The following is a 27,295-nucleotide window of genomic DNA, read 5'->3' as shown; positions in this document are numbered from 1 at the left end:
CTTCACTTCACCGAGGAACCGGCCTCCCCCATACCCGACACCGCCACCCCGCCCGTCCCCCCCTTCCGCCCCCCCACCCCGCCCCGGTGGCGGCTACCGCCCCCCGCCCCGCTCCGCTCCCGCCGCCGCGCTTCCCCCTCGGGCCGCGGCCGCCCGTCCGCGAGCCCCAGACCCCCTCCTCTTCCCCCCCCTCCTGCTCCCGCTCCCCCGGCCGCCGCTACTGCCGGCGGCCCCGGCGGCCCCTCCGCCGCGGCCTCCCTGCCCCCGGACACGGAGCCCGCGAGCCCCAGTGCGCTGGCGGGGGAGGAGCATCCTGGGAACGCGCAGCCCGACATGGGTCCGGCGGCCGCGCAGCCCCCGCCGCCGCCCGCAGCTCCGCCCGCCGCCCGCCGCTGAGCGGGAGCGGAGCGCAGGGGGCCGCACGGGGCCGCGGCGCTGCCCGCCCCGGATGAGGCGCCGCTCCCCCCCCGGCCCGCTCGGTCCCCGCCGCCCTCTTGCGCGCAGGGCCCCGCGGAGCCCCCGCGCCCGCGGCCCCGATGATGGACAGGAATTACCCCACGACCCCCGGCTTCGCCGAGCCCCTGGCCCCGGGCACCGCGCCGCCCACCGCCTCCTGGGCCTACGAGCGCGGCGCCGGCAGCCTGAAGCCCAGGTGAGGAGGGTCCGCCGAGGGGGCTGCGGCAGGAAAGGCCGGGGGCCGCGCCGGGGCCTGGCCGAGGGCGGCCGAGGGGGGCCCCGGCGGCGGGGCAGGGCAGGGCGGGGGGCGAGCGGGGCCCGGCGGCCCCGGGGCGGCCGGGCCGGGCGGGGCGGGAGAGGCCGCGTCCCGGCGGGCGGGGGGCGGCGGCGAGGGCTCCCCGCTGTCCCCGGCGGCCCGCGGCGGTGGCGGCGGGGGGGCGGGCGGTCTCTCCGCCCCGGAGGCTCGCGTCGGGCTGCGGCGCGGGTTCAAGAGTTCACGCGTCCCTGGCCGGCTCCCGGAGGGAAGCGGGGCCGCGGGCACCGGCGCTGCCCGCCCGAACAATGCTGCCCGCCGGGACACCGGGCCGGCGGGGGCGGCCGCGCCGCGCCAGCATCCCCCGCGCCCTTCCATTTCTCCGCTGAGCCGGGCGAACCTCGTTCCTCTAAAGCGCTGCTCCGGGGCGTGCGGAGCCTCCTCGCAGCCAAAACTTGACTGGAGCGATTCAGTCCCACGGAGAGTTCTGCAAAGTTCCGGGAAGTGCGGGGAAAATACAGGATATCTTATTGGCTTCGGGTTGCTTTTAGATTGTGTAACTCTGCCAACTGAAACGAGTATTCTCTAGGCGATGGGATTTTCGTTATCGCCTGCCTTTTATGTCTCTAGCTTGACTTATCTGCGGTTCCCATCTCGACGACGTTTAAAGGTAAAAGAGAGTCTCGGGCTAAAAATATCCCGTCGAAATAGGTGCGCTAATAGATGACTTTGCACTTGCTTCTGAAAGTGGTCAGACATGTCTGATAAGATTAATAGATTATCAAGTCAGAAGGACTGTTGCAATCTAGTCTGACCTCTTCATAATGCAGGCCATAGAACTTTTTCTTTTTTTCCCCCAATCTGTGTTTGAAAATAGAGCTTATGTTTTAGGAAGGTGTAGTTAAAAATTTCCAATGAAGCAAAATTCAGCACAATTCTTAATAAAGTATACAAGGGACTGATTTATATATTATTTCTGATATGAGGAGGGCTACCTTTAGTTTCTGGCCACTGAGTCTTGTTTGTAGCCTCATCAACACTGAAAATCCCATTTTATGTTGAGTATGAATTCTTAAATTAATTTCTTGCTTTACTTATTTTTCTTAATAAAAAGAACATAATCTTTTGAAGTTTATTACCAGAGATTTATTTTTTTCTTTTTCTTTTTTTTTTTCTTCTACTTTAGTTTATCTCCCAGATTTCTTTTAGATTTCCTTCAAGTTATTGTCACCCTTCCTGAATTGTGCACATTACATTTGAGAGACAATTGAGCCAATGTTCAGTGAGAAGATCACAGGACTTTTCTGGGATGTGAGGCTGTATATTCCCTGTTTCACAGGGAATTGCAAGGACAGGTAGCTTTTTGGCCAAATGCTTTTTGCCTCATGAAGTTTTTTTAGCCAGTTTCTCTGAGGAGTTGCCTGCCTGGCAAAGTAAGGTCTCCGTATTGTTCTTTCCAGTTTTTCTTCCTAATCATTGAACCGCTTTTGGTCATGTTGCTGTGTTGATTTCAGTGGAAGACAGTGACTTGTCCTTTCTATATTGCTTTTTCCAGTTCTCATCATCTCTTGAGGGTCATGCCAGCTATTCCATAGGGCAGGTTTGGATTTCCCAGGTCATTTAAGAATAGGTAGTGCAGAAGCAGAAGTGGATCTCTCTTGAATTTTACAAGAAACACAACTGCTTGATGATTTCTTTTATTTTATTTTTCTTAATATTTGAAAGAATCCTCTGGTTTTACAGCACATCCTTCAGGTTTTTTTTAATAGCTGCTATATTAGTGCCATCTTAAATGTACATTTTGGGAGTTCTTTAGAAGAAATGGCATGGAGAAAAGTCCCAAGACAGGTACCATGCAGAAGCTCATTAGATTAATACCTGCTGCCTATACCAATCAAATTAATGTTACTGCATCCATGTATGTTATGGCAATATTTATGCTTTGCTTCAGGAAACAATGTGAAGAAGACTTTGTTTTAATTCTTTGAAGTTTCATCTCCAGGTCATGGAGAGATATACATCTCCTCTACACATGGTGACAAATGATTCATTTAAAATGTGTTGTCTGAAAACGTGTAAATTTTTTTTTTTATCCCTACCAAGAACAGGGAAAATGCTATGAATCATATTTTGTACTTGAAATTCTCCTGAACTGGTTTCTTTGGGCTCGTGTCATTTTAATAAGAATTAGTATACTCTGTCTTTGGCCAGATTTAAAGATTTGAACCATGTTGGACACAGTGATAAGTAGAGTCTGGGTTTTAGGTGCTTGTGGTTTCCTCTATTGCTGATAGTATTTGTCTTTATATGGATGGAGTTGCTGAGGAATTGGGATGGAAGAGTCATTCCTGTCACTGCCAAGGCTTGCACCAGCCTGGATGGAAATTGTGAAGGTATAGATGTACTGTAAAGGAATATGCTGTCCATGCCCTCGACTTGTGATACAGCTCACATCACATTTTTCAAAATGGTGTTTTTGATTGTGGTTGACAGGTAGTCATCATAACAGTTGAAGCTGCATGAGCCTGATGTTAAATTTAAAAATATGTGTCATTTTCATCTGGTACTTTCTTGAAAAGAATTCAGCCTTTAGGTGATATAGATAACAATATTTCATTCAAATTTCATATTTACGCTGTTGCAGGCTATGTTCCCTTTGTGTGGAGAGCCATGTTCACAGTCTAAGCTCATCAAAATGATTTCTCCTCCCTACGAGCGTTGCTCCTGTCTTCCTGCTCTTCACTTCAGCCATCTGGTTTTTATCCTGCTCCTTATTTCTTGCAGGCACTGTTTTGTCTGTTCAATGGCACTATTCTTATCAACTAAAAGGAAATGTGTGGTGAAGTGTTACAAGGACATGGCTACCAGGCCTGCTGTGCCATAACTGTTCCCATGGAATAGGAGAGGATGGGGAATTGGGGATGGGAGCTGATGGAAATCACTGGGATCACTGCATTAACTAAGCAGGGACAGCTGTGCTGAGCAGCATTTTGGGACAGTGCAGCCACTGCAGCCCTGTGGCAGGGTGGCTCCTGTCCTCTGCATCCCCCAGACCCCTTACACAGCCTGGCAGCATCTCGAAGGAATTTCTGGTGGTTCTAGGAATGCACTGCCACTTTTGGCCTTTTACTGTAGCTGTCAGAAAACCTTACCTCTGTGCTTAACCCTCTTTTTATCAAAAGCTGTTGAATAGCAGATAAGGTATGTCATGCTTACCTGCTACTTGCTCAGGAATTACTGAGTATTCAGAAAACAGGTGATGTGTAATAGTGTGAGAGACTGTTGTAATTGCTTGGAAAGAGACATGGAGACAGGTGATAATGGATGAGGTTTCTGATTGAGTTTCTCTGACTTGGGGGTACTCCTAGGGTTTCATTTAGAGAAGAATTTTTGCTAGTGGAAAGATCTCACTGTTCCTGTTATTTTTTTTACCACAGCTCTAAGACTCACGTTTTTTACATGTGATTAAAAGTCAGTCAGAATTATTTTGTTGATTTAAATTTTATAGTGCTTGCCATGGTCTCCGATGTTCCTTTTTGCCTGGTAGTCTGTATCCATCTCTGTCCTACCCAAGCATTTGGGGTTTTATATCATTTAAATCGAAGATAAAGTGTTAGTTACTGTGGTAGTTCATTTGCAAAGTTACATAAATGAGAGACTTATACTTTTATGATAAATTATTATGATGGGTTTTTTAACTCATTTTTGCATAGCTGTCAAACTAATGCATATTGTAACAGCCGTATGGTAATTGTGTTTTAGTTAAGGCTCAATTTTCAATTCTAATGGATTTTTGCATAGCTATAGGAACTCTGTAAGTGCAGAGTGTTTTAGAAAAGCAGAGAACATTTTCTTTCATCAAAAGAAATTGTTCTGAGAGGTGAAACCAATGTTTGTTGTTAAACACATTCTGCAAAAAGTTCCCTATGGCATAGTATTTCAAGTGTTGAAAGGAAAGCTCGTAATCTGGGAATATACTTAGAATTTTTGTATTAAAAGGCACAGAAAGATTAAATAAATTTTACAAACATATAGAAGGGTAGGTCACTTTTAAAATGTTACCAAATTTTCTATCATAGTTTATATCTGAAACATTTATACATGCAAAATAAACACAGGTAGTCTGTGGTATAGCACAGATATCTTAAAGGGACTTGCTGGCCTTTGTTGGCCTTCTATTCTTTTTCTTTTTTTCACCTGCATTCAGCACACACTGAAATCCCAGCTCTTGGGAGGTCAAAGATTGACTGAACAGAGGCTGAATGCATTCTTGCTCTGTCCCCTGTAGCTTTCTCCTGGTGCAGATGTGTGGTCATCTTGCAAAATCTTTGCTAAAGTTTCAAAACGAGCCAGCCAGGCTTGTTTGGGTTTATATGCTGCTTACTTGTGTAAGATTTAATGCCAGCTTTACATGAAAGATTTCAAGCAGCGTGTGTCATTCTGCTGCGGTGAGAAATGGTGATAAAGAGCCGTGTGCAGAAGGAATGAGCTGAAGCTTAGTCTGAAGGTGCAGTTACCTGAGAAGGCTGAACTGGCTGCTCAGGCTCACTGCTGCTGAAAGGGGCTCCCTTCCTCTCCCCTTGTCTTGGCTCTGGTGTTTCTGCAACTGCACAGGGAGCTGCTCTCTTTTGTTAATCCATGAGAAAACTCTCCTGGCTGAAACAGTGAATGGCTTGAGCTGGGTAGCTGTGCTGCTGTACCTGTGCTGTCACACTGGAACCCAGAGGTGGCACCTGGGGGCAAGCAGGGAGCAGAGCTGTAAGGAGTGAGCTGTGTGGCCTTGGCAGGGATTCTTCCCAGGAGATTCTTCCCATCTAAACCCTTCCCCTTCTGGACAGGGTTTAGATGGGCTCAGTCTTGCCATGTCACTCTCTTCAATGAACATCCCATAGAAATTGTGTTGCCTGCTTCCCTGCCAGGAGCACTGGTGACTGTGTTTGCTGGGTGCCAGATCTCTCTTGAGATCACCTACAATGATATTTCAGATGTGAGCCCTTTCCCATGGAGCCAACATTTTCAACACAAGGTACAGAATACATTGTTCTGCAAGAAAGAGGGGTTGTATTCCACCACCTATGCAAAAAGTGTTTCAGTCCCATGTGTGTATTTTGCCTTTCATCCTGTTAACTTTAATCATAGGTGTGTTTACCTTATACCAACAGAGAGCAACCTTTTCACCTTGTTTCTCCTGTACTTTTGTCCACCTTTTATTTTTTTCTTGGAGTTGCTGCTGATTCTGGTATAATGCTGTCATAGGAAGAAGGCTGTTTTTAGAAAAATCTTTGTTCCTGTCAGGAAAAAAGCACCTATGCCTGAACTATATTAATTCTAAACAATACTAGGGCTCTTACAGAGTGGGTGTATTTTGCATGGATATCTTTGTTTGTTGTATTTTGTCAAACCTTTCACAAATTTGCATGTCAAGAAGTTACTTTGCATGGTGAGTGCCTATTCCATACATTAAACAAACAAAGAAAAGGCAAACCAAAACGAAAACGGTTAAAAGGCAGTACATTAATAGTTTCACTTCAGACTTTCCTTAGCAGCCTTAACTGTGACAAAAATAACCTTGAGCAGCGTGCAGAGTTCAGCCTTTCCAGCGCAGCATTTCTTGTTGTACCATGCAAGTGGCAGAGAAAAGAAAATTCTTTGAATTTTTAGGCAAGGAGAAATGCTTTCAGAGAGGACAGAGTGCGTGGTTATTAAGTACTGGATTTACTTGTCTCACTGGGCAGATTTCATAGTTCTTGAGTTTACTTCTGCTTGTTATTCTGTCATTGTTACATGGCTTCTTTCGTTTCATTGCCCTGGACAGACCTGGGACTAGGTGGTGAATTTATATTCATCAGAGCCTCCTCAGAACCTCTGATGATGGGCTGCAAAAAGGGTCAAGTCTTTATTTCTATCCTATCTATATCCTCTTATTCCTGGATTTCTGCATACTTGAAAATTTCTTATTCCAAAACAATTCAACAAGAACCTACGTATGTTTAGACAAGCTTTTACTTTCCCATATTGCTTTTCTTGCTTTTCATCTTCCTTCTACATGCCTACCTGTGTTGCTTGCTTAGGACTTGGAAAAGTGCAACCAATTATGCTCAGCAGGAAGAAGGCACCCTTAGGCATTCTTATCTTAGAGAAATAGTGTTCACACAGCAGGATACTAAGGAGCATTTATTCCTTAATAATCCTGTAGGAGTTATACTTGGGGCACTCATACATTTAGCTTTTGTTGGAGATATCCCTCCTTTTTCAGCTGGCAGTGTTGTGTGAGAAGAGTTGGAGGGCTCTAGCCATCTGTCTAGCGTTTCCAGATGTCTGGCAAGTTGTTCTGAGAGCTTTTGGTCATCCAGAACGTGCCAGACAAAGAGTCACACACATGGGCAACGCTGAGTGTACCAGCCTGTGCTGCACCTTCCACCCTGCCCTTTTTCCTGACGAGGAAATCCCTCTCAGAAATATGGCAGCTTGGTGTTTCACACCACATCCTGTTTACTTTCTCTCGTCTTCGTGTCAAAAATTCCAGTGCTAGACAGTGAATAATCCTTCAATCCTGATGTTCATCCCATTTCATTATGTTCTGCCGAGTCTGCCAAGAACAGGATTTCTAATAAGTTTTTCTTGAATCTGAACATTTGTTCATTTGCTGTGCAAAGAGTGATTGTGGAAAGCCAACTCCTCCGTACACTGAACACAACCATGTGTTAACTACCTTCAGCTGCTGGCACTGGTGAGCTGGAGTTTGCTGATAGTCAGCACCACTGGAGAGAGATTTGATTTTCATCTTTTTCCCTTCAAAAAACTACTTTTTGATATTGCTTTTAAGAGAATTTGGGTTTTCTTTTACCATTTAAAGGATTTTTATTTTTTTAGTTCATGTGTGTACGCCATTTTGATCTTTATTAACACTTGGTTTTGTTTAGACATTTGCATGATCATTATGACAGCTCAAATCAATATCTGGGGCATATTCAAGGAATTTGTTTAATGTAGTGTAGTTTTTCAAACTATCTCAAAGTAAATGCCGTGTAGCTGTAACTGCATTTCTACAGTTTTGAACAATGCATGTTTTCTGGTTGAAGCATTCACAAGCAAGTGGGTTCATCTGGTATTTTCAGCTAAATAGTGACATGTGACAAATGAAATGATAGCCAGGGTCTCCTTTGCAGGATTAAAAATGTAGATCTAAGCCTGTTTTAGGATGAGGAGAGCACATGTGAAGAGGTATAAGAACTAAATTCAAGAGCTATGCTAATTTCCCTTATAAACTTGGTTAATAACACCCTGTAATGCTTCCTTTAAAGTAAAGGACTCTGCTGCTGTGTTTTATGATGAACTGCATTGTTAATATGGTAGATCTTTCCTGGGCACACCTCCTAAATTGGGATGGAATTGGAGTTAGTCATAGGGATGGATACCTCTTTTGCTTTGAATCTAAAGTAGCTCATAAGAGCATCTTAGCCCTTGCAGCGTGTTGTGGGATGTGGAAAAAACACTGTGCTGGGCATGTGGACATGCTGCAAGGCTTGGAGTCCTTTGAATGACCCTGAGTTTTTGGCTATAGGGTGGCAGGGTGTGTGTTCTCAGATATGGTCCCTGAGTAGATGCCCTATTCCATGCCAGTGGTTGTGGGCCATCAGGCCACTGCTCTTCACAGGGCTGCATTTTAACTTCACAAAACCTTGAGAAGTTATTTCAGTACTTACTGAGTGCTTATTTCAGTGCTCATTTGAGTAGTTATTTCAATACTGAGCATTGGAGACTCAGTGGTGAGGGCTGTAAATCAGAGTGGGTTATTATTTGTGCCTGGTTTTCCCTGGAATGAAGCTCAAGGTATTTCATGAGTTATGGAACTGGCAAGTGCTTCAAGGTTTGGTAATGAAAGGAGCCCACTGACAGCATAAGATGACTCTGTTGGTGTACAGCACACATGTATTGGCATTTCTTATCTCCTGTGATGAAAATCTCAACTTCAGCATTATCCTTTCCATATAAATGGAAAATAAAGGGCTTATTAAGAAATGGGATATCAAGTATTCCTGCAGTACCCTAAGGTAAGACTCAAGCTTGCCACAAAATACAATGCTGTAATAACTGTAGGAGGATGAGGGTCCAAAAACATTTCAATAGGTAAAATGAATTGTAATTTTATTAAGGCTCTGATGTGGCTGACCCACATCTTGAGATAACGCTCTGCTGATTATTATATTTTGAAATAAAATTTTGTTATTAAAAGTAATGGAATCTTTTTGTGTGTATTTCAGCTGTAATAGAGGATTATGCTGTGTGCAGCCATTAATACTGGAATGATCTTGGGAGGAGTTTTGAACGTGTCCTAAATGCACTTTTGACAACAGAATAGCATCACATTTCAGAGAAAAAGTGTTAGATTTCCATTACTGTCTGTTACAAAAATATTTTGAAATTGTAAGTAAAACTCTAGGAGAGAAGTATTTATAATTTTAAAAATCACAGCTATTTTCTTTATGCTGGGTAAAGAAAAAGTTCTTTCATAGAGGGAAGATAAGAGAAGAGGATAAGTAAATGTAGTGACAAAATAATCCAGTGTCTCAAAAAGCAAGAAAATAAGATTGCAGATCTTACAGTGATGGAAACTACACGGACCATAATGGTACTCCTGTTTCTGCAGGCACTGATAGAGTAGAAGCTGTCAGGGAAGATGTATGAATCCCCAAAACACTGCTTGGCAAACAAATGTCTTAAAATTATTTCTGACACTACATTATAATGCAAATTGGGAGGAATTTGTTACAGTGTCTGTTGAAATGATACTGTGTTAATAAGGACATCAAAGTTAGTCTTGAATATTCAGAGCAGGAAAGCATTGAAAGCTCTTACAACATGCATCAGGAGCTCTACTTACATAGTCAAATTGTTTTAGTTTCTTTTTTGTAAGCTGCAAAATTTTTGTTAGAAAGTTGTTTTGGTTAAGTTACAAAGGTTTTTTGTCAAAGGTAAGAGAAACGGCTCCAAATTTACCAGTTCTGATTTTTTAAAAAAATATTTTGTTAAATGTACTGCATTTCAGCCATAAATAACCTCACAAAGAAAGCTGATTTAGGTTGTATGTGTTTAAAAATGACATAAAGTAGTTTGTCCAGTCCTTTAGTAGTAACTGAAGTTGAAGTTTATAAATAGCTCACTTTTATCTGAATATTAGTTTTCGCATAGATATTTTCAAGACAGAGTTTAACTGATTTTTTGAAAACAGAATTATATTGTCTTTGTTACTAAGAACTCCACAGATTACTTAATCATACAAGCCAGCACTTGCACTCAGGTATTGAAGTCCCAGTAAGAGTATTTTTGCTTTCCTGTTTTTCATTTTTAAAAGGATCGAGCAGGAGGAGTTCAGACATATTAACATGGGAATAAAAGGGAGATGGACCTTTTGTGTCATAAAATCTCTTTATTTCCTTAAGATGTGATATCTGTTCTGGTGAAGAATCACAGGAACAGCATGAACTTTTGCTTATTGAGACAGCTCCCTGCATGTAATTTTCTACCTCAAAAGTCTATTTCTTAGAAGCTCCTTATCTCTGCTCCTAGAAAGCGAGGATGTAATGAATGTTTCCTCTTGCAAGTACCTCCAGGCAGTCCTTGGCCCACATTGTGACAGTCTCAGCCATGCTCTTGGTGGCTCTGCCTTTGAATTGAAGGGGGAAATTAACATTATAGCTTCATTTTTAATGAAAGAGTGGACGATGATTGCCTTTGGTGTGCTAGGATGGGATATATTCTACACTGGCTATGTAGTGTGTGATTGCATTGAAAGGGAGAATGTGCCATTCTCCAACAAACAGTGGAACTTGTCAGTAAAATGCTACTCCTCTGTGGTTTACTGAGTTACCTGTGTACTGGAGTCTGATTCTGCATTTTCCATCTTCCCAAAAGTCATCTGTCTTGAAGAATAATGTTAATAATACTTAAAAACATTGACATCCATTTTTTTATTTGCTATAATAAAAGAACAGACTGGGCAAAATGCTAAAGATGTATGCTGTTCTTAAAAAGAACGCATTATGTACCTTGAGGTATTAGCTTTAGAGATGATTTTCTTTTGATTTTTCAGCAGTGAATTTCATTTTTCAAGCAGCAATTTGTTTTTTTTCTTTTGTTTCTTGGTAGCATGGGGCAAACAGATCCGTGAAAAAATTCCACCCCTTTCCCTTCTCCCCCGCTTCAGCTCTCAGATCTAAGTTTAAAGGCACAAAAATGGGGGTACAATTCAGCATCATAAAGTTACCCCAGGACACACGGACACTGCAACTGTTCTGGATTGTTAAATATTCTTTCTCTTCGTGCAAATACAGTGTTAAGGTTTGTCTTGTCTTGTATAATCTAATGAGAGGATCAAGGGAATTAGATGCAGGGTGTAGGCTGGTTTCCTATTTTTCTTGAACTTGCCAACATTTTCAGGCTTCAGACCAAATTTGTGCTTGCACTGTCTTCCACCTCCCCCCAGTATGTCTGTGGCTGGGAAATAGAAATGAAAATTGACATATTGTATACATTTTAAAAATATTTTGCACTGAAATGAGTTTCTGGGCTGAGAAGGCATTTGTTTCCCATTAGAATTAATTTCTGAAACATTATTTGTTTCTGTTTTCTGTTGGCTTTAAGGGCTTTCTGTGCTTTTAAACTTGCAGAAGTGTGTTGGACAGGAGTGACTTGGTGTTACTAATGGTATTGGGCTCATTTAAGTAGCAACTTTGTTCCTGGGCAACTCCCTCCTCTGCTTCTTAGGGTAATGACTTTTTTAAACTACAAAATTAAACCCATTTCTGGATTGAAGTAATCTACCTGTAACACTGCTTTTAAAGTTTAATTTTATTAAAAATTATTAGTATTTATTATAAAATTATTAATTTTATCTGCATATAGCCCCTAGGTCCTGAATTACATTCTAGTTTGACTGTGACAAATGGGGGGCTCTTGCTGTTACAATGGGCAGCTGAAAGGCCATTTACCCTCCATTTAATCTGTATTAAATTCAAGTAATGTTTTCAAGTAATATTCTTCCATTCTTTCTTTACGAGACATTTGAGTAAAGGCAAAATAACAAAGATAAGTATTTAAAGAAAGTAATAAATGTTGTATCTAATATTAAAGCAATCCTAACTATGTACTTGCCAGCAGGTAATAAATCCTGGAACTGCATTTTACCTGTCTAAAATCAAATACAGTGGACAAAAAGAGACATAAGCTGTGTGTCAGCTTCTACATCTTATATTTAGGATGACATTTTTAATATTTAGAAGCACATTTGTTGGGTTTATGGCTTTGCTTTCTGTCTCTGAGTGGAATTTGCTATAGCACAGCTGGGTAGCTGATTGGAGGGAGACTTCTTTGCCAAGTGTCTGAGCTTTGGGATAGAGAGGGAAACCTGAGTGATATTTCCCCTATTTCACATATATCTCAAGTAAGATAAAGTGTGAGTTTAAAGGTATTTTCTTGCCAGTACGAGACTATCACTGTTCTTTTTAATCTCCTTTCTGGTGATTTAATTAGAAGGGGGCTGTGGCCGAGTCATCTTCTCACAGGAGCTCTTGTTTTCAGTAAGGCAGTACAGACAGACAAAAATGAGATCACATTTCCTGGTCTGCCTCAAATCTGATGCCTTGTGTGCATGCTGGCTTGTTGGCTTTTGTTGTTTAGGTTTGGTTGTTTTGGTGTCAGACTTGTCAGCCTGTGCAGGACCCCAGTGCTGGGGCACTGAGTTCCCTTCTCAGGGTGGTGGGAGCACCTCTGGGATCTGGAGCCAGGAGTTTCCTTGGCACCCACTTGTCCTGCAGGTGTCCAGTTTCACTTGGAGCACAGCCCACACACCATTTGGATGCTTTAAAAGTGCTCTGTGATTTGATGTGGGGGTTTCTGTAGTAATTTTCCTATTTATATGAGAGGCAGGAGTTCCAAGTGCCTAAGAACATGGGATTGCCCCCAGATGTATCCTTTGATCCTGAGGAGTTCTGGTCTGCTTTCCATGTAAGCATTGTGAGTTTCCCTGGTGCTTGAATGATTGCTATTACTAAACTAAACATAACCCCAAACAACCCCCCCAGAAAACACCAAATGCAAAAAAATCAATCAATCAATCAATCAAAAGCTTTAAAAATTGCTGAGTTGTAATGAAGATTTATCTGGAAAATAAAGTAGAAAGATGAAAAAAATTACTTAATAGTTAGTAAAAGGAGTATCATAACATGGAAAGGGGACAAAAATACTTATGTAAAGTGCTTGTTTTCCATTTCAGTGTTTTATTCTGTATGGATGTCACAGAGAGCAAGGTTATTGGAAAAAAGTAAAAGAAATAAAAGTACTTACTTGTATGTCCAGTGTTTATTGCAGCTAAATTTTGTTTCCATGTAAAAATGATACTTCCATCTGAGTTTGAAGCTGCAAAATGCTTCCCTCACTTGTGTGAAGCATAAACCTGATAATTGTCTTGGCAAGTGAGGAGGGTGGTGAGTGCAATGGGTCTCGATAACCTTTTGCAGATGGAAGCCTGAATTTGTATGAAGCTATTGGATTGAAGAATGCTTTGGAAAGAAATGATTGTGATAATAGCAATGCAAACAGATGTGTGAAGGGTCAATTCCTGACAGACTTAATCTGGGCTAACAAACAGGAGTTGTAAATCAAGGTTGAGGTATTTTAGTAACAGTGAAGTGCAATGATTACAGTTTTCTTCCAGAATTTTTACTGGAGAAGTAAAAATCTTCTATTAGCCCAGTTGATGTAGCTGGAAAAAATCAGATTAATACTTGAGTCATTTCACTTACATTGTCATACACATTTTTTTATTGCATTATTACAGCAATAACAAATAATGATAACTGTACAGGATATCTCTTAAATATTACTCTAAAGTGAAATGTATCTTTTCAATGAAAAATACTTTGGGAGGAACTATATTCCAAATTTGTGTGTAAAATTAATGTTATTTCCTAGCAGTAATCACTCCATTGTGCAGTTCAGTGTGAGAGTGGAAGTGGGGAATCTCTGTGATAATCAGTGATAAGAGCTAAGTGCTTTGGGAACCGAGTAATGTGAATGTTTCTTCAGTAACTTATCTGACATTTCAATACAAGTAAGAACTTGCTCAATTGTAACAAACTTCCAAACAAGAGCACACAGAGCTTGGTAGCTGTAAGGCTATTTGCCGTGCTGGATGTATTTTTGATATGTGAATTACATGCTGTGTAAGTTCATCTGTTTAAAAGTTAAATTTTATAAAAAGAAACCCTAAGGCGGTAATCTCTCAGATTGCTGTGCTTGTTTAGGATAAGCTTATGTAAACTTGAGGCATATATGCAAGGCTTTTTGAGATAAGAATCTACATTCCAGCAAGCAGTAATTATACAATAAACAATTAACTGCTCAAATAAATACAATGTTTTTCATTGAAAGACAGATTCATTTTTGAGGTTGCGGTTGCATTAACTATGAGCTGGGAGTCTGTATTTAAAAAAAAAGCACCATCATATATTTACAGTGTTCTAAGATGTCCATCTTTACTAGAATTTTGAGGTTCTAGTAATTAACAATGTTTCTGAGTGCTGAAGTCTAGAGGTTGTTTTGTATCCAATTGCTAATTCTAGCTCCCTCCTTGTTACACAGTTTTGTCCAAGTTTGTTTTACAAGTTACTTTTATCTTCCAGAGCATTCTGCCTTTGGTGTGCAGGCTTGTGTGTTAGGCTGTCTTGTGGTATTTGTGTGTACTGTACCTGCCCTATACAAAAAAAGGTTTTTATTGTAGAGGAGTGAAGAGGGGGAAAATTAATCACAATCATCACTGAACTACCAGAATAAATAGAAATTTAAAATAAATAATAAAATAATAAATAGATTTAATCATAAATAAATAATAAAAATAATATAAAAAATAATAAATTCTTTATTAAATAATCAATAATAAAAAACCCAAACAAACAAAAAAACTCCCTCACAACAAATTTTTAAATTTCAAAAAATTTTGGGTGGTTAATTAAGGTTCATCCAATTTTTGCTGGTGACCTTTTGCTCTTACAATTAAAGAGGAGGAATGAGGTGATATTGCTTGATATACTGTACTGGGTTTGGGGGTCTTGCCTCATATGGAAGAGTTTTTGCTGCCAAAATAGCCCCAGTTGCCTGGAACACCACCAGAGTGCCTCTCAGCCTGAAAATACAGATAAAAAAAAGGAAGCTGTGCTGCTGTAGGACTTTGGAGTTCGCATTTAAAACATGTATGAAAGACAAGTCAGCATCACATACCTTTATATAGGTAAAAGCTTAAAAGTAAACTTGCATGAAAACCTAAATACAACCTATTGCTGCTGCAGGAAAGTTTTCAATGGCCAGTGTTTTTGTGAGTGAAGATAATTCTTGCCAACAATGCATGCGCTGCCATGCTTCAGTTTAGAAACTTATTTTCTCATGTAGTGCTTCTTTATTTATTTAAAATACCTGAATAAAGCTTCATGTCTCTGAAGTTCTGTATTTGGGGCTTTTTTTCCCTGCTATGCAAGTTTGTTCAAAAACCCCAAACCACCTTAACTTTAAAATTTTTCTTGTGAAAATACTTGCATTTCAATTAGTTTTTTTACTTGCATAATGTTTTATGTGCAGAACAATGTTGCAATTTTTTTTTTTTTTTTGTCTGGAAATAATAGAAAATATTTAATGCTGTAAATAACACAATTACCTACAGTGTCATGCAATCATGTCTGCCAGTTGTCCATAGCTGTGATGCAAATAGTTAGATTTCAGTCAGCATATAATAGAAATCAGTTGCTGATGCATAGTGTTGAACTGCACAAAGATCTGTCCTCTACAGCATGAGCACAGGGATCTGCTGACTTTGAATTTAGGTTTGGCAATTCTCTAAATTGCAATTATTGCTGTGAAAGGTGTTAAAGTGCTAGACAGTGAGCACAACTGGGAAAAGCAGTAGCTGAGGTTCTTTGTTTTTTCAAAGGATTTTGGTTCATTCTTTAGGCTAGTGCTGTAGCCTGGCATGCTGACTGTAGAGCATTGCTGAAGTGGAAAATACATCCCCTGCTAGTGCATCTCAGGCAGGAAAGTCCTGCACAGACAGGCTCTTGCTGGTTCGTGATGTGTGTGGGTCACAATGCTCTAAGAGGCTCGTCTGGCTCCTCTCATCCTCTTAATGAAAATGAAGCAAACCCAGCAATGTTGCCAGTTTTTATAATATTTGGTGTGTTCTATAAAAGTTTCCCATGATGTCATGATTCCTGGCACCGAGAATTCAATTTTTCCTTATGCAGAGTGACTGCCCCTCATCCCCAGGGATGAAAGATAAGGGAATTCTCCCTTGCAGCAGGCAGCAGGGAGGGCTGTGGGTTTTGTTGTTTGGGTTGTTTTGGCATTTGTTTACATTTGAATTTTGAAATTAAAGCAGTCTCACATGTGCACTGGAGTAAGTAGCAGCTACCTATAAGCTTTGTGTCCAAAAGGCAAGAAAATAAGAAGGTAAATGGTTACTTGGTCATGCTGGCCTTCATTTTTTCCATTTGACAGGTGCTATGCAGAGCCTAGTCTGGGGAAGCTTGAAAATCTGGGGATTTTGTTTTGCTTCCCCCTCTGTTTTCTGCTTTTTAAACTGGAAATCATTAGGGTTTATGGCAAGTTCTTTAGGTTGCTTGATGTTTAGATTACATTTATTTGTTTTCTGTGTTACTGGTTTTACACAGACAATGTATATTTTCAGTTTGCTTCTATTAAGCCTGATTGCAACATCATGTTCATTTAGGTGACTCACTTAAAAATGTTAAATAAAAGCTGTGAATCATTAACTTGCATTTAATGCTAGGAGGTCTGAAGATGGATTTGTCCCTTGGTAGTACTTTCACTGTCAATTTTATTAAACCATACCAAAAGTACCAAAATCCTTTTAAAAACTGTTGCTCCCACAGCTTCCTAGTAATTTCAGCCTTTGAAGTAAATGAGGTCCTGTAAGTTTTAATGGAATTAAAAATGTAAATGTTAGAGCAGACATGTATTGATAGTTATGTGCTTTGCAGACTTTATATCAGTAAATCATTACAAGTAGTGTCCAGTGAGTGTCTCTTACAGTTGAACCCTGTCTTTCTGACCTAGTCCTTTATAAACTTTTCTGTGATCAGCTCTGATTTTTGTAAGGTTTCCCCCTACCTCCGCCCTTTGGCTTTTTAGGTTTCAATAGTACTTTTTTAATCTGCTTAACATTTTTTGTAATATCCTAGCAGAACTAGATCTGTCTGATTTTAGGCTTTTGTTTTCTTGTATTTCTGTAACTTTTTGGCTTGTTATTGAAATTTCATGATTGTTCTTCGTTTCTATAGCTGTACATTTTTTTAATATTTATTCTTTAAGTATTTGTTATTATTAATTATTTAATCTTTAATCTTTTCCTTAGTTTAAGCTATGGAGGAGGACATTCATCACATTCAGAAACAGACCTTCACAGACAGACATACACAGCTTCTCATCAGCTTCCTGGATACTCAACTACGCAACATCCTGCTGGTAACTGTCCTTATCATGAGAATAATGCTTAAATAGCTGCAGAGGAAAAAGAAAAACTAACTAACTGTTCTGTACTTTAGATGAAAGTTAATGAATTTTATAATCAAAGGGAGTTTGTCATATAAGTGGTGGCAACTGGTGTTAGAAAAGCTGAGTGTTTAGCAGAAAGTTAACAATTGTTAGCTTTTATCTAAACGTCTTAACTAGGAAGGAATCTCGTATCTTGGTATCTAGTTTTTTTGAAAAAGCTGCACTTATTCTTTAAAATACAGCTTTTTGGGATTTGGCCTATGCATAAGAGCCAAACGTTGTGTGCCTCCAAGCCAGCACAGAAATGCTGCCAGCTCCTCCAGACTAAAGCAAACAGCAAAACTGGTGTGAGCTGGAGCCCACTGCTGCTGGTACTTCCATGTGCACGCTCAGGCCGTGCTGGATAGAAGTTAAAATTAATTTAAAATGCAGCAGTGGCTTGGGGTGTGTTACATCTGCGCTGGGGTCTGTCTTTGAGCCTGATATCCTGTCTCTGTGTTAGAAGATGGGGCTTGATCTCTTCATGCTCGCTTTGCCAGTTTCCAAAGGTGATTGAACTTCAGAGTGTGTGGTCCCCTGGCCAGGTCCTTGATCAGGATGATGGAGGGTCAGAATTGCAGGCTTGACATAATCTCAGTTACAACTCTGGATGTCACCAGTCCTTCCCATTGAACTCCCTGCTATTGAAAGGTCTGAGCAATGGGAAACACATAAAGGTGTTTCTTGAAACAGGGAATGCAACCAAAGCCCTTTTCATGTGCCAGTTCTATAGAGGTGTCCAAACTTCCATAAGCTGCCTAAAAGGGAGAAACTGGATATAGAAAAGTTGAACATGTTTCAGGAGGAATTCTGAATGTTCAACCAGGTGAAAATAGAACAGTGAATCTTCAGAGAAGCATTTTACTTGTGTACCTAAATACTGTTATAAGCATCAGATTTGACATACATTTAGTAATAGGTTTTAAAATGTATACCGAAGCTCCAATTTACACTTGTAACACTACATAATAATTAAACACAGAAAAATCAATGTACTTGCTCTAATGTTTCTTAAGGTGGGAGTTTTTTAGTGAATTATGAACATATATCTTTGTTATTTGATTTTGCTTCTTTGAAGGTCATCTGAATTATCTGTTTTGTTTCATCATCTAGGTCTTTCAGGAATATTTGATACCAGTATGCACAGTGCTGGAGGTAACACTAAGGAAACTTCTTCAGTTATGAATTTTCTCTCTGCTATTGAGTCTCGTACTGCTCAGGCAGTCTCTTCAGGATCTACCCTTTTACCACAATTCAGGGCTCCTTCCTGGCAGACAGGTGAAAATTTTCTCTTGAAGTAAAATTTTGTCATTGTTGTATTGAGTGTTTGGGAGAACTTGAAACAAATATTCTGACTAACTGAGAAGGCTGCATGTTTTCTACCTCTTTTACATCTCAATATTTAAATATATCAAAATCAATGAAGTTATGTTATCATAAGATTGATATGAGCAGAAGTTCTGGTTGTTTAGGAGGAATTTAGATGCATAGGGTATTATTTGGTCTGTTGAGTCAAATTTATTTTCCCAGCTTTGTTTGGAATTAGTCTCACTATCACTATAAGCATTTTCAGGCACACTACCTGTACCTCCTAGCAAATCTTTCACTCTCAAACTCTGTTCCCTGTGATAATTTTTTCTGTGATATTAGTACTAAAAGTCTATGAGTAGCTTTGGCCCCATTGTACACAGAACTAATGAGCAAGGTGTTCTCAAAAAGAAGGTGCATGCCACATAGAAATAAGGGATCTAATTTACAACTAAACAAATGTGCCATCACTTTTGGCAGACTGACTGCCTTCAACAAACCTCCCCCATCTGTCAAGCCTTCTGTGCAGAGCAGGAAACTGCAGATTTTGAGCTCACTGTAGACAGTCACACCAAGATAAGTGTTGCTACTGCATCTGTGGGTAGCTTCAAGTTCTGGTTAATCTTATGGAGCATTTGTGCAGCTGTGCAGTGAATTGGATCTATTCACTGATCTGGCAGAAAATGTTTGAGTGGCTTTTTTCCTTTGGTGGGATGGTTTTCCTCTGTATCAGCAGGCTGCTGTGTTTCTCAGTGCAGCTGTATGATTGCTGTCCTGATCTGGGGAGGAGGCACAAGGTAGCAAGAGTGGAGCAGTTCTTTTGTTGACAGTTCGCACTCATTCTGTTAAGGGTAATGTGCAGCTGCATTCTGTGAAGAGCTGCTCAAAAAGTTGAGAATAGAGACTGGCTTTTAACTCACCATTGACAAAAGCAGAAATGTGGGAGCACAGATGAAGATGCACACTGGTAACCTGGCAAACAATCTTAATATAAATCAGTTATGAGTTTAGAGTTATGATGACCCATCCTCACAATAGAGTGTCAGCTGGGAAGAAATCTTTTTTTCTCTTCGTCCTAGCATTTTCTCCATTGCAGCCTGCCTAACAGTGAATTGTGAAGAATGGGGAGACATGCTGTGGGTCGGGTTTGATGTTGGTACCAGTGATTGAGAGACTTCTCAGTACTCATTACTAAGAACTCATCAGTAAGCCCATTTTTCAATATTACCGGTTCTCTGAGCTTTCTGTTGTCCTTAAGTACTTTTGCTGCTTTTCTGTAACCCTCGATCCTCCCAGGTGTCTTTGGAGAGCTTTGTCTTCTACAAACTTTTTTGATGAGGGAAAGCAAAAAAAAAAAAAAGCTTCTCTTTTTTAGAAGGGTTTCTTACTTTGGGGGTTTTTTTTCCAAACCCCACAACTGCTGATTTTGGGGGAAAAAAGAACATTGTGTTTGTTATATTTGTCCTTCCAAGTGTTCCTTTGATCTGTGAGTTGTGTTATCAGTGTTCTTATTTCTTAGGGTAGTGAGGGTGTGTCTGTGCATGCAACTTAGTACCTTTGCCATACCTTTTGTCTGCTCCTGAACAAATATTAGAATATAAAGCCCAGCAGTTCTGCCCTAGTAGTGCTCCTGTGACTGGCTCTTGTCTGGTTTAAGAAGTTATGGGTGTGTTTGGAAGGGTTTTGATTTATGGAAGAGAAAGGTAAAATGCAGGTTAGATGAGAAATGAACATCTGCAGTTAAAATAGGTTTAAATTCTTCCCTTTCTTTGGTGCTTCTGGATGGCCCTTCCTTTGTGTTAGCAGTAGGGATCAGTAAAAGAGAATCCAGTTGTACATGATGTTGCAGTTTTTTAGAATGGGGGGGAAAAGTGCATTAAAACACTGATTATGCTTTCTCACTCAGAAAGACCTTATTGTTGACTAAGGAAAAATACCTTGGCATTCCTTCACTATCACATCTCTTCATATCAGTTTGTCTTGGATTGAGAGAGAGAAACAAAGAATTTATTTCTCAGCTTCACCTGAAACTTCAAAAGCAATTGTATGATTAAGTTGCAATCAGCTTAAGAAGACTTACTGTATTGTAAAATTAAATATTTTTTTTAACTGAAGTATTTGTTTCAAAACAAGCTATATTTAGTGAGAATTTTTATTTATTCTTAAATGATGCTAAGCTAAAAACTGTTTTAAGAGTGCAAGAAGAACCGAAAAAAGTCAAATCATTCCCCTGATTTTATTTTTTTCTGATTTGCATACCCTGGTAAATTTCCCAGAGGAAACTGATTCCCTTACAAGAATTTTAAGCTTCTCTGGGAATAAACTTACCTTCTTAGCATTTCTTTGGTAGACTTTGGAAACAGTACACAAACTTCACCAGTGTCTGCAAGTTACAGGGTGAAAAGCACTGAATTCTGTGGATCACTGCTCTGAGCCTCAAAGCTTGCAAGGGAATTTCATACTCCTATATCAGCTGGAGTAGTGTATTCTGGTGAGAAATCTTCTTTAAGCCAGGATGTCATACCAATGGCTGGATACAAATAAGAAATACGCTTTTCAGTTGGATAGTTGCTACTGCACCGTGCAGATAATTGCTGTCTGTGGATATTTGGGACTCTCACTTCAGAAAGCATACAAATTATATTTATTGCTTGTACTGAAAGTCAAACCACTCCTTTAGGAAAATGAATTGCAGAGCGTATAAGCCATTAGCTATTTCACTGTATGCTCTGAAATGTTTCCCATAAAGTGAGTTATGAAATTATTGGTGAGGGTAAATCCAGGAGATGGGATTACTTCTCGAATTGTGTGTTACAACTGCTAAGGTGTAATTTTGCCTTTTTACTGTTTATTAAAGGTGGCCAGGGCTTTTGATCAGTTTACTAAATTTTGATAAGTTTATTTCTTTTTTAAACTGAAATAAAAACTAATAAAGAGCCTTCAATTTCAAAGCAGAATAATCTTGTACAATTTTTTTTATCAACAATTTGCATCTTAAGGATATGAATTTTTCCCTCTGCAGTTCACTTCAGGTATAGAGTTGGGCATTTTAAAGAAACCCTGCACTTCCATTTTGAAAATGACCCTTGATAAGTGCCTCCCTATGTATGTTTGGTTTTTTTTTAAAGGGTGGTGATTCTGAAGAACCATATATTTATAAATGCTGTAAGAGCTAGCAGTTAAATGACTTAAAGAAATGCAGCATTGTAACTTGTAAAGCTCCCTTATGCTCCTTTTTCCTTCTTGTTTTGTTTTTGTTTTTTCCAGGTATGCATTCCTCGACAGCCACAGAACTATTTGTTACTGGAGCTTTGCCAACCTCTGGAACATTTCCACCAACCTCTGCTTTATCAGCATATCAGCATCCCAACACCTTCAGCAGCAGAAACTTTGCTACTGCCCCTTCTCTTACTCTTCAAGATGCTACTTTCAGTGCTACATCGAACGGTCTCTTGACTACCCACGATCCTTTATTACAGATTAAAACATCCCAAGGCACTGTTCCAGCTGCTTTGACATTCGAGCGCCTGGGCAGCTCTGTTCTGAGTACCAGTGTACCCCCCCAGTCATCAACGTATCGTTCTGCTCAAGAATCTGCACCCCATCTTTTGCAGCCTCAGTTCAGTTTGTTGCCTTCGACCCTTGGAGGAGCTCAGCAGGTGTCTCAGGCCTACAGCACATCTGTCTTCACTGGTTCCACTGCTTCCATGGATAGAGCACTTCAGCGAGAATGTAGTGTTATTAAACACCACCAGCGGCCTTCAAGTACTCAGTCTGTCCAGCCTCAACTGACTGTTTCACAGCATTCCTTACACAGCTATTTAACAAGTACAAGTGGAGTTAACTTTCAGGATACATCTAGGCACTCAGCATTATCCTGCAGTCCAGTTGGAGATGTTACTCAGGTGAGCAATGGAGGACCACAGCAGAAGACTTCTCAAGTCACAGTGGAACTTGCTCAGTCGTACACGTCTGCAATTCCATCACCTGGTTTTCCATCTGCTTCCACAGCAAAAGTGAAAAACTGTTCCATGAAGCAGCCTCCGAGGTCAACAAAGACCCCCAAACCTCAGAGTGTAGCTCCCACTGTGCAGACACAGAGCTATGCCAAAACTGCACAAAACCAGAGTTCTGTCATTACAGGCCAAGCACAGATCTATTCTACAGCACAGCTCCCCAGCCTCTTGTCAGTTAGTCAGTCCCAGAATTATGTTTCATGCCAGGCTCAGAATGTGCCGCCTGTCAGCCACTCACAGGATTTCTCTTCCAGCAAGGTTGAGAAGCTGCCCTCACTGTATAAAACATTGACTTTTTCTGGGCAATCACAAGCTATTACTTCTGACAGTCAGACTCTAAATTACTCCTCAGAGGAACAGGTATTGACCTCGGTTCCAAATGAGAACTACTCTGGGCAAATGAGGGAACTTACTTCAGTCAGCCAAGCTCAGAGCTACTCTTCTAGTCACTCTCAGGGTTTATCTCCAGTTACCCAGTCCCAAGTTAATTTTTCATCTCAATCACAAGTTTTAGCAGCTGTTAGTCCTTCAGAAAGCTATTCTTCAGGGCAGTCTTTAACATTAACATCGCCTTCTCTTTCCTTTAATGCCTCTCCTCGGGTACAAACTCTTCCAGCCTCGAGTCCTAATCAAAGCTATATTTCTTTACATTCTTCTCAGAACTCTCAGTCACAAGAATCCTCCTCTCCACAGTCTCAAAAGTTTTTGCCATCTGTCCAGTCTCCTTTTGCATCCCCAGCTCACTCCCAGACGCTGCAGAACAACAGACCTTCCTCAGAAACCAAGTCCTACGTTAAAAGGAAGTCTGACTCTAACTTGTATGCCTCATCAAAACAGGAGGAGGAATTATCAATGCAGGACATGCAGGCATTGCAACAGCAAGCCACTCTGGAGTCTTCCACTCAAAGCCTAGCGGAGGACGAGATCAGTGCTCAGGATGCATCCTATAGGGTCTCAAAAGCAAATGACAGATACTCTCAAAGCGTAATCAGAAGCAACTCTCGTCTTGAAGATCAAGTTGTTGGACTTACTCTTCAAGGAGCAAAAAAAGATGAAAGAATGGTCAGTTCTGTGGAGCAGCTTTCCCAACACATTGGCCATATCAGCAGCCTAAGCCATGATATCAAAAAGACAGCTAATTTAATGCGAACAGCACAAGGAACTGTGAGTGCTAAGGAGATAAACCAACAGCATTCTCTCATGCATAAAGTACATGAAAGTAAAGCTCAAGATCAGCAGGGCCAGGTCATTAGCACGCCACCACAGCCTCATGCTTTAAGACATGGTCATCAGCTGTGTTTGCCAAGTGCACAGGTACTGCTGGAGTCGACCTGTGATTTGCAGATTCTTCACCAGTCAATCATGCAGTCGGGTTTAGCGCAAGCAAAGGCGTCGCCGCAAGTGCAAAGAATACAGAGTCCTCAGCAGGTGACACATCCATTCCTTCAGATGGATGGCCACATTGTTCAAAGTAATGGGGGTCATTCTCAGCAGCAGCTTCATAGTCAGAATTCAGAAGTAATGAAAATGGACATTTCTGAGTCTTCAAAACCACTACAGCAGCATCTGACAGCAAAAGATCATTTTACTCAGACAAATCAACACGATGCAAAAAATCAGTTTGTTTCTCTTAGTTCAATATGCTTCCCAGAATCTATACTTCTCAGCGATGAGAGGAATATATTATCCAATGTAGATGACATCTTAGCAGCAACAGCAGCAGCCTGTGGAGTGACACCATCTGACTTTGCCAAATCAGCTTCTAATGAAGAGGAAATCCAAACTGTTGAAAATAGTGAGGAGTCTAAAACGCAGTTCCGATCGTTGGATTCCAGACACGTGTCTTCTGTTTTCAGTGCCTCACCTACTGTAGTTGGAAAGCCAGCAAGCAGAAATAATATTTCTCTGAATGGAGGCCAAATTACTCTGAATCTTACCCCAGTGTCAACAATACAGACAAAAACTGTGAACCTGGATCAGCAGCACCTTGAAACTTCTGATCAGAGCGTACCAATAAGAATGACCTCTCCCACCCTTGGTCCTGGTCAAGAAGAGCAAGAGGCTGTTCGAGTGAAGAAACAATCTAGCATCAGCCACGAATCTGAAGAAGATAATGATGCTTCTGTTGATGGTGCACTGAATGCAAGGGACACAGAGTTTGTTTCAAGTGGTAGGAGCCTAAGTGAGGAAAGTGCTGCTTCAGAGAATGATTTTAATATGGGTGGTGATGATGGTACAGTAGCAGGGAACCAGTCAAAGGTTCCATTGCAGCCGCTGTCTGTGCCCCAAAGTGCAGATGGAGCCATTAATAGAACTGAAGAAGAATGCCAAGATTTAACTCAAGGGAACCTTCAGAAGAAAAAAAGCAAAGGAAAAAGCCAAAACAAAAATGCTGCAGAAGATGACAGTGCAACTCAGAAACAGGTAAAAAGAAGTGGACAGTGTAAACGTCAAAATTCAAGAGGAAATGATTCGTGTTTCACATACTCTTCTCCTGTTTCTGAAGGTTGTTATGATACTTACCAACATCAGGAAAGAATGAGGCAAAAAATTAAAGAAGTTGAAGAAAAACAGCCTGAAGTCAGAACAGGATTTATTGCATCTTTTTTAGACTTTCTAAAGTCCGGGCCTAGGCAACAGTTTTCCACTCCAGCTGTACGAATGCCAAACAGGACTAGGAGACCAGTCACACAAATAGTTCGTACCCCTTGCCTGCAGCCCTCTGCAAAGCCTCAGCCAGCAGCAGCACCACCTGTGGCTGCTGAGGTCAGTGGAGAAAGTCCAACCAAAAAAGCTGATGAGGAACTTAAGAAAAATTTAGAAACGTTGCCTTCATTTTCTTCTGACGAAGATGATTCTGTGGGTGGTAACCATGATCTTCAAAAGAGCATCTCTACTGCATTGTCAGCCCTGGATGAAACATCTGACAAAAAGATCAAATCAGGTAAAATAGTTACTACAAGTGCATATGTTGAAGGAGATTTTTGTAGCTGATGGGGCAATAATTTTATTTCTCTTCAGGTAAAGGTTTTGGTATGGTTTGGTTTTGGCCACAATTAAGAGTTTTCTTCAAAAGGTGTATTGGCTATGGACTAAAACAGTGTTTTCCACAATTAGGAAAGGTGTAAATAAACGTTTTGATGCTACTTAAGTAGGACTAATGCCAGAAAGTTATTTTAGCCTGGAGTTGGAATAATGTGTGTGTTCTCTTTGATTCTGGCTTGAAATACTAAATATGATTTTCATCTGGGAACATCAACAAAACATGTCAGAGTTTCTAAACCTGTTTCTAAAAAATCCTAGCAGGGGACTATATTAATAATTGTCATCAGCAGGTAATAAGTTCTTTCTAGGTAAACAGGAATTTTCTGTGATGATGAAGTTGCACTGGATTGTTTGTGAAACAACTTTTGCACTTGTAAACTGCACTCATTTGGCTGGGCTGGTCCAAGGTAGGAGTGATTTGAGGCACAATGATCAGAATGTTGTAGCTCCATGTGTGTTGCTAGCTTACTAACAGAAGAACAAAATCTGGGAAGGATTGGTTTGGGAAGGGAGGGGCAGGCAGCAACCACTGATCATAGTAGTAATTAGTTTTTGGACACTTTGGAGTTTCATTTGTGTTACATCCACGTTGTACATCCATGTTCAGAGCTTTTAAGTGCTGCTGCTTTATTTTGGAGTATTATCAACATATAGAATGTTTTTGCCTAGACAGGTCTCTTCAGTAAAGATTGTTTTTTTTCCCCTCTGGTAAGCAATTAGAAACTATCCAGCCAATCACATAATTGTACTAATTCCAGAGAAAAGCCATTGTCTTCCAAAATAATCACAGGGAGAAAATGAAACATTTCTTTAATTCTTCTCAGGATTCAGAATCCATGACCCGTAAACTGATTCTTAACAAGAGAGAATGAAGTAATGGTTTCCCTTTTTAGATTAAAGGAAAGAGGGAGATATTTTTTTTCTCTAGGTGTGACATGATTTACTGAAAAAATACATAGCAAAATTAAACTTGAATTGTAATAATCACACCTAAGATGCTGGAAAAATATTGCAGAATACGTGAGATGCTGAACAATACTTCATCTTAATTACTATTCTATTTTTTTCTGTGGCTATTTCTATGTAATTATGTTAAGTGCATGCATTTCAAAAAAGCTGTTACAGAGGATGAAGTTCCTTCCCTGTCTTTCAGTTGAATATATATTTAAAACAAGAAAGTAGTGATTGTTTTTCTTCCCAGAAAGCTGAAATCTGGACTGTGCCATGGCGTGAGCTTCTTGCTGAAGTCTGTTAATTTTAATAAGCCATCTCTATTTACAATGTCCAAAGAAATATTTCAAATGGTTCTTTTTGTTGGGTGAGCACTTCCATGAGTGTTTTATTTGCAGTGATTTCTTTTACAATATTGTGTCTTCTTTGTTATCCATGAGGATTTAATACTTATGTCACCAGTTTCTTGAGTTCACCTTCCTGTTTTGTGACACACAAGATTGTTTGTACAAGATGCTTAATAATGAGTTATTTCTTTCTTGCTGGTGTTCTGCAGCTTTTCTAATTCCCTCTTCTGTCTGTTTTTGGAAATAAGTATAGACAGGCAAATATTAGAACATAGTCTTTTGTTGATAGTATTAAGTAGTACATGCACCTTTATCTGCTG

The 27,295-nt window shown here is 40.5% G+C and overlaps 1 protein-coding gene across 4 annotated transcripts in view; it reads left to right on the top strand.

Moving 5' to 3' along the window:
- The first annotated feature begins 516 nt into the window (after positions 1–516).
- Positions 517–27,295, top strand: part of QSER1 (glutamine and serine rich 1) — a 44,503-nt gene continuing 17,724 nt past the window's right edge. For 2 of the 4 annotated variants that reach the window (XM_014259013.2, XM_014259014.2), the window contains exons 1-4: positions 517–652; positions 17,130–17,239; positions 18,422–18,586; positions 21,884–25,576. In XM_014259013.2, coding sequence (XP_014114488.2) covers positions 537–652; positions 17,130–17,239; positions 18,422–18,586; positions 21,884–25,576 — 4,084 coding nt within the window. In that variant the 5' untranslated portion in view covers positions 517–536. Of the gene's footprint in view, positions 653–1,285; positions 1,380–17,129; positions 17,240–18,421; positions 18,587–21,883; positions 25,577–27,295 lie in introns of those variants that run through there. The other 2 variants (XM_014259015.2, XM_005530258.3) reach the window with 2 other exon arrangements.

This window comes from Pseudopodoces humilis, chromosome 7 (genome assembly GCF_049639895.1).
Source record: "Pseudopodoces humilis isolate 2021_Gansu_Grassland_sample_001 chromosome 7, ASM4963989v1, whole genome shotgun sequence".
Taxonomy (NCBI): domain Eukaryota; kingdom Metazoa; phylum Chordata; class Aves; order Passeriformes; family Paridae; genus Pseudopodoces; species Pseudopodoces humilis.
This window is presented reverse-complemented; position numbering and strand designations above follow the sequence as displayed.